The 11,116-nt window shown below is 42.1% G+C and overlaps 1 protein-coding gene across 1 annotated transcript; it reads left to right on the top strand.

The window, feature by feature from the left end:
- Positions 1-742: 742 nt before the first annotated feature.
- zdhhc13 (zinc finger DHHC-type palmitoyltransferase 13) lies at positions 743-10,120 on the top strand. The gene is made up of 18 exons (XM_041044314.1): positions 743-829; positions 1,776-1,869; positions 3,297-3,520; positions 4,757-4,879; positions 5,375-5,452; positions 5,627-5,771; positions 5,885-5,949; positions 6,449-6,611; positions 6,839-6,964; positions 7,073-7,206; positions 7,313-7,413; positions 7,574-7,698; positions 7,788-7,850; positions 7,933-8,026; positions 8,550-8,633; positions 8,728-8,885; positions 9,187-9,284; positions 9,543-10,120. Exons 2-18 carry the CDS (start codon positions 1,846-1,848, stop codon positions 9,679-9,681), a joined length of 1,944 nt encoding a protein of 647 aa, XP_040900248.1. The 5' UTR covers positions 743-829; positions 1,776-1,845; the 3' UTR covers positions 9,682-10,120.
- Positions 10,121-11,116: the final 996 nt, after the last annotated feature.

The following is an 11,116-nucleotide window of genomic DNA, read 5'->3' as shown; positions in this document are numbered from 1 at the left end:
TTTCTGAGGCTTTTGTCCATGTTCAGCTTCAAATTCAGCACTGAACATATAATAGGATATCATAGAACATCATAAGAGAGTGGAGAGGTGTCTCCACCTGCAGGCACCTCTGCAGACACCCTGGCACAGGTGGTGGGGCGCAGGAAGGAAGAGGCATCGGACACGCGGGTTCTGGACTGTGATTGAGACCTTTGGTAGCGCTTTACGGACCCAAGGACAACACTCATCTCTGCTGTCGGGCATCACAGTCGCCGACGGCTCTAATACCACACCGGGGGAGCGAAAGTGAACTTTACAGAAAAAAACATGGCGTCTTACGCCGAACGTAATTTCAGAACTACGGTGTCCCGGAAGGCGCAAACAACGTGAATTGCTGGATTCTCTAGGGAATAGACAAGCGCAACAGCACGACCCAGCAGTGTATTCAAACCACTGCCTTTCATAAACGTAAACACACTAGAAAGCTGTGATTTTCCAAAAAGAAACTACTGTTGTTTTTCACTCATGATACCAAAGCAGCTTCTCCCAGAGACATTTTATTTTGAAAAAGCCTTTATTCGCAGATTGTTTTAAGACGGTTTAAAACCCAACATGTCTCTGATGAATTTATCATGAGCATGAGATGATAACAGACCTCGATTTTCTGTGAATTTCCACCGGGACGTTTGTTGTTTTTCTACAATGATGCTTTAAATATTGATTTCTACTGTTGAATAATGCAGGTAGGAGCAGGAACGGGCCTGTAGGCGGGAGTAAAAACCACAATTGCCCAACGACAGTCACCGTTGCATCTGAAGGAAGAAGGAAAGACTAAACGAAATGAATCAAGGTAATGAAAATGACCAAAAAGAAGATTTCCTGTTTAACGCGCTTGCCTTCAAAATAAAATATTTTAATAAAATAAAAAGGGTCACTGAAGAACTAAAGCGGGCTACATCAAACGTTGTAATAGTATGTGAACCTACATGATATTGTTGAATATCTCATCCTGAATCCATGCACATTAATCATAAAATACCTTAATAATCAAAACACAAATAAGGAAGGAGTCCTTCCATCTTCTTCCATCTCACATTATGTTGGATGTGTTTCATGTTTTTATTGCTAAATGCATATCTGACAGCCCTGCATTCAAAGACAAATTACAAGCCTGGAAAGCACAAAACCAGCACTACAAGAGTCCTGAGAGCTCCAGGTTTGCAGTGTCAGCAGGATGCACTAGTTTTGCCAAAGGTCACTGCATTATGTAAGCATCTATTGGTTTTAAATTTGCTTCTTTAAAACAAAAGGATGATTTACTTTCCTGCAGCTAACCATCACACGATTTCTGTTTTTCCATAAAGTTTCCACATCTCTCTTGTGTAAATCGCCTCTTGGCCCAGAACCATGTGGGGGGAATTTAGCTCTGAAAAGACTGTGTCCTCAGAGAATATCAACTTGATTTGTCCGACTCAGACTGCTGAAGCCTCATATTAGCTTTAGACTTTATTATTTTTGAATGGAATGAAGATTGTGGATTTTGTCCCTGTCACTTACATTGGAAGCACATTATGAAGAGATATTTAAAGGCCATTATGATTTTCATGTTGACACCTGACTGCGGACAGACAGAAAAGGGGTCTCTCTGTTGTGTTTCCTTTTTTCAGTTCAGCTTTTCCCCATCCTTTTTAAAGGTTTTTTATTATTATTATTATTATTTTTTTATTATGTGGAGATTTTTTTATCCGTTTATTATCTATAATAACTTTGACTTGACTTTTATCTTGAAAATCAAGCAGCGGAAGTCGTACGATAATTCTGGCCCGTGCGGCGGCAGGAACTTTCCCTTCGTTCCTTCACAACAAGATGGACTGGGCTGAGGACGCCAATGTAAGTCGGTTTATATTAATTACCTGCCGCTGTTGCCTGGCTCGTGGGGCTTCTGGTTCATGTGGTGGAGACCCGGCGTATAATGTTCTAGTTCTACTGTCTCGGCAGGTTGTTAGCATGGACGAGCTAGCTCGCTGTTTATTTGTCGCTCGGCTGTAAGTTGCTGTAACGCGGAATAACCTGTCCTGACAGACACTGACACATCGAGAGAAAAAAAAATCAGCTGTCAGTTGGTCTGCTGGCCGGTGTGGGTGTTGTTAACCTGCTGCTAGTCACCCGGCGTTAACCAGAACTAGCTAACTAATTTCTCAGACAGATATAACGAGCTAATTTTCTGCGTGTGAACGCATCGACGTCCACGTTACGGAAAGATTAGTCTGGATGACATGATGATGATGATTCGTGTTTAACCATTTCATTGTTTCTTATCTTCTCCCTTTAAAGGGTCGTGGTTTTTCCAGTCTGTCTTAAAACAATAACCAGGTGCTTCTATGAATATTGAAACAGGTTCTGTAATCCTTAGTTGTTCTTCCTGTTCATACAAGGCAGTAAAAAAAAATCACTTCCTAATGTGCTTTCATTTTAGTGACTTAAGTCTTTCAGCTATGCAGAGGCCTATCTGGAGTTAATTAAAGTCAAGTGGTATTTTCCAAAGTTACATTATTTTTACTAAAACAAACAAAATAAAAACTCTTAGTTTTTGACCAGACACTGTTTTCCTGTTGAGCTGCAGTGCAGCTCACACTGCAGCTTTAACAGATATGTAATATTAACAAAGCAAAGCAGGATTGCACAACCTGACTGATTTATCTGTTTTGGACAGCTGAAGACTCATATTGAGTCCAGATAAACTTTTGAATATTGCTTAGACTGAAAGCTTATTAGGAAAGGATCTTTTACTGGCCAGTACGAACAGAAGGAATGATTACAGTGAGCAAAAATGTTGGGGCCCTGACGATTGTTTAAAGACGAACTTGAAAAATTGTGAACCCATCTGTTAATGTGAAACTGTAATCCTCATCTTCTAGTCGTTTGCTGTGTTTCAGTGCTGGTTTTCGGTCTTTGGGTAAAAGTAGTAATGCCACACTAATGAAATACTTCATTTCAAAGAAAAGTCCTGCATTCAAAGTCCTAAGTACAAGTACGTAAACAAAAACAAATTCTTCTTAAATTATCAAAAGTAAAAGAAGTTTTATGTGAGGTTTTGTTTTATATCTATGATTAAGTACAGTAAAAATAATTGTTTTATACCTTTATAATACTTATAAACATATCATTTGTTAAAAGCCATCTTTAAAGGCTCCAGAGGTGTGTACGCACTGCAGCTGACTTAAATCCCTGATGCTACAGCTCTGTGCCAGTTTGAGGTTTCTCTGTGGACCATTTTGGACCAGATCTGTGGACTTTATCTGGCGTTTGTGTTGCAGGATCACAGCCACATGCGTGACAGCTGTCACCACGGACATGCAGGCCACTCTCACAGTCACGGGCCGAGAGCGGCTGCGTTCGGCGGGATGGGGCATCCCTTCATGCCGGCTTTTCACGGCCAGTTTGGCAAAAGCGCGGATCAGACGATGGAGCTCACTCAGCAGCCGAAGAAACGTTCGCACATGGATGACAGCAGCAGCTGGGACATAGTGAAGGCAACGCAGTAAGTGGTGGAATATTAAATCTCTGTCGGACATGGACATTTAATGTGTGGTAACGTTTATCAAAGAGGGCATTAAAGCAGTACATAAGCACTGCTGGGTGAAATTTTTAAATTGCAGCCATCTCGTCCTTGGCAGCAGGCAGCCACTGATGACTGAATTTCTGTTCATGCAAACAATGTGCATGGATAACTGCACAGGGGCTGAATCTTCATGGGTGTTTTAATAATTCTACTTTAAACAGAACAAGATATATTTTAGATGCAGCATACTAAAGCGTTTCCTGGAGTGGTTTACCACTGAAACTGCAGCCACCACACGGGAAAATGAGTCACTTAACTTGATTATCTGTGCTGCAGCTCCTCAACCCGTCACTAAAATGTTAAAAACATGTCGAAGTGTAGAATTTTACCAGCTCGTAACCTCAGATTTAAACCAAACTCCAGACTCTCAGATTGTAGTTTTTGTTTTCATAGGTGTTTTTTCTTTTCTCTGTTTAAGAAATAATCCTCCACATTTGTGTTTTGACTGAGGGTTTCCACAGTAGTAAAATAGTAAGATGGTACCGATTACTTTTGGGTAAATATGAGATTCAGATATGTTTAAAACTGTGTAGCTCAGAAGTAACTACACACCTTGTTGTTTCTGGCACTGGCAAATATTTGATCAAAACTCCAGGAATGCTCTGTGTTTAATGAGCAGCAGTCAGAGGATGATGATTCATTTTCTGTTTGTCCAGACTGAAAAGAGTTGAAAAGAGACACTTGAAGGAAAACTAAGGCTTCACAGTCCTGTCAGTATGATTTATTTGAGGTTAGCACACAGCTAACTCAGGTGCAGGCTGCCTTTTGTAACTGATCAGTGAGCAGCAGGGGAAAGGTCACTCCCCTGGTAAGACATTAAAAAAAAAAAGCATCAGAGCAGAGCTGTATGTCCCTGTATGTCTGTTCACCACACTGTTTGTCAGTATGTTGGAAACCATGTGAACACAGCACAGTTTTTTCCCACACAGTCTGAAACTATGATAAAATTAAGCTGTTTTTCGACTTCAGTGTACAGTTGACAGCTTACACACCTTCTGTCAGGTTGAAAATTCGTAATTGCTTCCTTGGTTCACCATAAGTTTTCTTAATTTTTCTGCATTTATTATTATTATCATTGTTATTTTGGAGCATTGCGAAACTTAAAGTGTTAGTCTGACAGTTAAAATGTTTTCTCTCTCTGTGTGATCCTCCCAGGTTCGGGATCCTGGAGCGCTGTAAGGAGCTGGTGGAAGCAGGATACGACGTCAGGCAGCCGGACAAAGAGAACGTGACTCTGCTGCACTGGGCGGCCATCAACAACCGCTTAGACCTGGTCAAGTAAGAACGACTTACAAAATATGAATCCTGTCTCAGCACAGAACAGACATCCCGGAGAGACGTGAGGAACATCATTTAAACATCTAAACCCGCCACTGCAGCTCCCCCACTAGCGCTAAGAATAATTAAGGCTGCAGTAGAAAACATTAGTGAGACCTTTGTTAGACTATCAGGTGTAAATTCAGAGGAATTATTCAGAAGCTCATGGAGTTTCAGTCGTATTTTCAGATTATACCTGGGTGTTGACTGCCTGATTTAAGTGAAATTAGGCAAAACATTGTTCTGTATACACATGTTCTGGTAAACAAGATTAAACAAGATTAAAAAGGATGTTGTATTCAAAATACAAAAAAGTATGTAGTATCACGTCAGCATCAGCAGAACATCAAATTAAAACAGTTGGTCCTTCCTCAGGGATTCCAGGTGTTTTATTTTTCACAGATTTTAGTTTAACACTGATGTGCTCTCTGTATCTGCCCTGCTGTTTTCTGACAGGTATTATATTTCTAAAGGGGCGATTGTCGACCAGCTCGGAGGAGACCTGAACTCTACTCCTCTTCACTGGGCCGTAAGGTGACTGTGTGACTGTGAAGGGATTAGTAGCTCGGGTTGGGCGTATTTAAATTGGGTTAGGCTCATTTCTAATGGATCCCCTGTTCTTATAAATCTGAAAGCAGTGGCCAAAGTGCTTTCATTTTCCTGGGGGATTATTTCAGTGCCTTTCCTCCGGTTTTTGTCCGTGAACAGGCAGGGCCACCTCCCCATGGTGATCCAGCTGATGAGATATGGAGCAGATCCTTCCATCACTGACGGAGAAGGTTACCGCGCTCTCCACCTGGCCATCCTCTACCAGCATATGGCCATAGCAGCGTACCTGATGGCTAAAGGACAGGTCAGCCCCCCGAGACAGTTTATTTTCCACTTGGTGTGAGTTTATTTTTCTTTCACTTTTTTCCTTTCCTGCATTTTCCTGGCTGGTAATCTGTCTTTGTTTTTTAAAATTAGGAAGTTGATGGGCCTGACTGTAACGGACAGACGCCGCTGATGTTAGCAGCCCAGAAGATCATTGGGTGAGCACCCTGCTCCATTACAGACACGATCTAAACCCCACTGGTGTCGACTGAATCGTGTAAATAGCTAAATATTATTTAATAGAGGGAGATCTCGTCTGTGATGATTTTTCCATTTGCAGTACACCTGAATCTGAAAGTATCCTGCACACGTTGCTTTTTCACTCCCATTAATTTTACAAAACGAGTCCGGTTTTAAAAATGATGTGCTCAAAAAGCTCTTCACTGATTCCATTATTTAATAATAATCTGCCTGCATCAGAGTGTTTTTATATCTATAAAGAATGCAAACTGTAGAAATATAACAAATACTGTTTTTCTTCCAAATTTAAAAACATTAACTAAAACATTTGAACACGTCACAGCCTGAAATTTTAATCGTAGCATCACAAACTGTAGGACTGAGTGGGTCAGCTCTGAAAACAAACCTGAAGTCAGTCCACAACACCTTGGCACGAGTGTGTGATATTTAAAAAAACTTGCTGATGTTCTGTCTTAGGCCTGAACCCACCAACTTCCTAATCAAGAATAATGCTTCTGTGAGTGCCGTGGACAAAGTGAACAGGAACACTCCGCTGCACTGCGCCGTGCTGGCAGGAAACGTAGACGCTGCCCACATCCTGCTGGAGGCCGGCGCCAGTGTGGATGCAGACAACATCAACGTGAGCTTCACAGAACCCACACCACAAACACAACAGTGGTCTCGTAGTGATGGCCGAAGTGAAGGGGTCTTTATTTGGCAGTTAGCAGCTAAATAAGCATTGAGCTGATATTACTGTGTCGAGGTGGATGATAAACCCTTGTATCACCTCACATTTTGAATCAGTAATGATGAATGTGTTTATGGTGTTCGTTTTTTTTTTTTTTTTTTTCAATGCTTCTTCTTCAGGGTCACACGCCCATCGATTTGGCCCACCAGGTGCACAGCCCGCTGCTCATCCACATGCTCAACCACATCAAGCAGGAGAGGATCCGCTCCAACTCGCGCTGCGTGCGGCTCGTCAACAGATACAGGGTACGCCGACGCTGAAGAGCACACGCTCCTGGGTACACATGAGCAGAACATCTTCAGCGATCTCCAGAAAACTGCCTCATTCCCCATTTGCGTTTTTTTTTTTTGCAGGTCATTCTGCAGATCCTGCTCTGCACTGCCATGTTCGGAAGTGTCGGCGCAATATTTGATATGAACTCAGAGTCCTGGTTGCTCAAAGGGATCCTGCTGGCCTGCGTGATAGGCGTGATGAATCTGGCTTCAAGGTGAGGGCACGTTTTCCTCTGAGCTGTCGTCTGGGCTCGCTCTGAGGTTAATGTCAGTGCGCTCCGCTTGTTTGTCGTTTAATAAGAGATGTTTGTGTGTGAACAGGAATTTCCCGAGTCCATCCTTTCAGTCCCTCCTACCGGCTGCGTCTCTCATGGCTTCGGTCTTCTGGATGCTCATCACCTGGGTCCTCTGGTTCCTCCCAGATATCCTTTCTTTGAAGAAGACATCACCCTGTAGGACAGCAGTTACTGGACAGCCGTTTGTGCTCAGCAGAGGAGTGTCCTTGGTTTTTGATTTCACGTTTGATATGTTTGTCTTTTGATAAAGCTAATGAACGGAGAGTTTCTTAACCTTAAAGCCCACATGGACACTGTACCACGGTTCAGGTCCTGTTCACCCTGAATGCCACTGCTCTGCTCTACTACTACCTCCGCACCTGCAGGACCGACCCGGGCTTCATCAAGGCAACGGAAGAAGAGAAGAAAATGGTTGTTAAAAGTTAGAAACCACATAACGTTATGTTACGTGTGAATGTTTTAGGCACAGCTGAGCTGAGTTTTTGTTCTTGTGTTGTCAGAATGTGTTGGTGCTGGCTGAAGCTGGCTGCCTGGACCCCAGAATATTCTGCACTTCCTGCATGGTGAAGCTCTGAACACAAAACCTTCACTTTTTACAGCGCTGTGCCATTAACGCAAGCAGTAACAGCCTCTTCTGTGTCACAGATAAAGAAACCAGTGAGAACGGTGCACTGCTTCCACTGTGACGCCTGTGTGGCGAAGCAGGACCATCACTCCGTCTGGACCAACAGCTGCATCGGTACGACAACTCGCAGCTTCTTACAAGTGTCTGAAACTGACAGAAAATACAAAAACATGTTCATCTGTGTAGTTTGAGAGCACATACGTCCACTTATGTCCACTTTTATCTGCATCAGGATAAATGTAGCGGTGAGACTGGGCTCGGTGTATATACTGGATCCGTCAGATTATTTTAAGTTGCTGAGAAAATAAGGAAAATGTTTTTTAAAAAAATAAAAACAAAAGCCCTGTTCCACAAAGTTAAATCCTTAATAATATATATATTTTTTTTCTTTTCCACTGGATTTAATCAAATCAAAGCACATTGACTGGTTTTGAAAATGTTCTGCTAACTTCAGTTAACAAACGAACAAAACTATAAACTCTGGGATGTGATAAGAAATTGTTTTATTTTTCTTTCTTTAAAAACAAATATCTGTTTAGGAAATAAATATAGACAATGGAAACATCAAGGCAAATGTAAAAAAAAGTCTGTGCTTTTCTGGATAATCTGGGTCATCGCCACGTTTCTTCTCCTCCAGGTGCGAGGAACCATCACTACTTCATCCTCTTTCTTCTCTCCTTCGTGCTGATGGGAGCCTGGATGTTCTATGGTTGTCTCAGTTGTGAGTGACTCGACCTGCAGCCTAATCCCAGTATCAGACCCGGTTCTGCATTGGATACACCAGAAACACATTTCTGTGCTGTCTGTTCTTTCAGACTGGTCGACTCACTGCGTGCTGCATTACGAGGAGCAGGGCCTGTGGGGCGTGGTCTCCGTCCTGGTCAGCTGCTCTCCCTGGCTGCTCAGCATCTTCCTGCTGGCCTTCTACCACACCTGCTGGTCCGGCTTGATCCTGCTGCTGCAGCTCTACCAGGTGACTGACTGCCTGGACTGTGTTAACGAGTAACCAAGTACTATAATTGACTATAGCACTAAAATTGCCATAATAATTATTTAAATTGCTGTATAATTAATGCTTTTTATCCTTTTAAGTCATTAAATCATGGAATTTTTTCGGCGTAGCTGTGGAGAGTTTTAGAAAAGTCGTAGTTTTACATCAGGGTCGGGTTGAAAGTAGTGAGAGAGGCCAGATCTCATTCTGTTTTCCGGTCGATTGACCCGAGTGTCTCCTCTGTGCTCGTGGTGGTCGGTGTGTTTCCTTTGTGTCGGAGCAGATTGCCTTCCTGGGACTGACCACAGCAGAGCGGACGAGCCTGACTCTTCACCAGAGGAAGCTCCGACCGTCCGTCTCCCTGAGACAGAATCCATACAAGTGAGTTGGACATTAGTGTGTTGGAGTGTAATATTTACTGTATTTTTCAGGCTTTACAGTGGCATCTAAATTGTGGCTTAAGGACAAGCTGCTATGCGTGTTACAGTCGTTCAGGATCAGTCCTGTCAGGATCTCATACTGTGTTTATTCAAGCCCAGAAAGTCTTTCTCATAAAATCCGGTTTGTTGAGGTTGAAGTTGGATTTTTTTTCGGGGCCTGTAACTGTGTCCTGAATCATCTCTGGTCGTCCCCCCGCAGTTTGGGCGTTGTGCGGAACCTGGTCTCCTTTTTCCAGCTGCGCTGTTGTGGCATCTTCAAGCCGACCATCATCGACTGGACGCAGCAGTTTCCGCTCGGACGCGACCAGCACGCGTTCGGACTGACGGACATGGTCTGACCTCACCGCCGCCCCTCGCTCAGGGTCAAGGGTCAGACTTTACACAGTGGTTCTGGACCAAAAGCACAGATTCTATTTATTTATTTTTTTATGTGTTGGCTCTTTGTGAAGAGAGACCACAAAACTAGAAGTTGGGAAAACACGAAGCAACATGTAGATATCGGTTCAGTTGCTCTTTGTACAGACTGCTGCTGCCTTATACTTGACCAATGTAAGTGAAATGAGAATCACAGACGTTTTAATTTGAGTGAAGTTAACTGAACCTTTAAACTCAAGTTTTTTATAAACACATCAAGCCTATTTTTTATCGTCTGTTCTGGGGGAAAAAAAAGGATCTTTGTACATGTAAAGGGTTGGTTTTATGACTTTTGTAAGAGTTGCATGTGTTTAATAATGAATGACCACTATTGTACTTCAATAAAGAAATGTCGTGCCTGTCTTTTTAACTTGCTCTATGTGAAGTCACAGGGAATACAGGGAGGTGGACAAAATAACGGGAACGACGCACGTGAGTGAATACCACCGTGGTGAGGCTCAGAAATGCTCGGGTTTCTTCGAGGATTGTTTAACTCAGTGATTGTTTATGTGGAGCGATGATGAAAATGTCCTGTTGAGTGAAAGTCATGAAATTCATCTGCTGAAGGAGGAAAGTTTCACCGTGCTCACCTTTAAATCTCTTTACACTTGTTAGTTGTTAGTTTGCTGCTAATCGTGGTTGAAAATGAAGCTTAAATGAAGGTTGATGTTATTTTTAAGAAACTTTAATCAGGTAATTTTAAAGAAGTTATTTTTATGTCATAAAACATGTTTGAAGCAAATGCAAAATTTGTCTCATGCTCATGAATAATGACAAATTATTTTAAGATGTTCAATTTACTGTGATTTAAAACTGAGAAAAACAGAAAATCTTCAGTTTATGTTCATGAAAAGTGACTTGATTGATCAATTATAAAATATTTGCCCATTATTCTCCTGTCAATCGACTAATTGCTGCAGCTGTATTTTTCATTATTTATCCTGTGCACTGGATCCCCGCCTGCTGCAGGAGTGACTGGCTGCTCATCAGTAACCACAGAAGCTCTTGTGGAATCAGGTCACTGCGTAAAGGTAAGGCTGTTTTTCACTTTCACGGCTGGAGGATTTTCATCCAAACCTTTTCATGTATAAAGGCACAAACAGTGTGATGAACACGGGTCTTTTCTTTGTGCCGTCAGCTCCTCTAATTTAACAGTGTGAGATAACAGCTCTAATTTTTATTTAACAAAAAAGTCTAATCCGGTCTTGAGCTGCACGGCTGCTCACACATAATTGTTTGGGAAAAAGTAACTTGTTCCATTTGTTAATCACTTGTTGCCTTGATTATTCTAATTAGATACTTCACTGAATTATTTATGCATGCAAATAAGATTCTATTAATAATTAACTTTAACAAGTT

Source organism: Toxotes jaculatrix, chromosome 1, assembly GCF_017976425.1.
Source record: "Toxotes jaculatrix isolate fToxJac2 chromosome 1, fToxJac2.pri, whole genome shotgun sequence".
NCBI classification, from domain to species: Eukaryota; Metazoa; Chordata; class Actinopteri; family Toxotidae; genus Toxotes; species Toxotes jaculatrix.
The sequence above is the reverse complement of the archived record's forward strand: the minus strand, read 5'-3'. Positions and strand labels throughout refer to the sequence as shown.

Bases quoted from the DNA above. Each gene is read 5' to 3' on its own strand.
- zdhhc13 (XM_041044314.1), top strand. From the start codon at position 1,846: ATGGACTGGGCTGAGGACGCCAAT. The intron at 8,634-8,727 runs GTGAGTGACTCG...CTGTTCTTTCAG, and splicing joins GTTCTATGGTTGTCTCAGTT to ACTGGTCGACTCACTGCGTG. The intron at 9,285-9,542 runs GTGAGTTGGACA...GTCCCCCCGCAG, and splicing joins CTGAGACAGAATCCATACAA to TTTGGGCGTTGTGCGGAACC.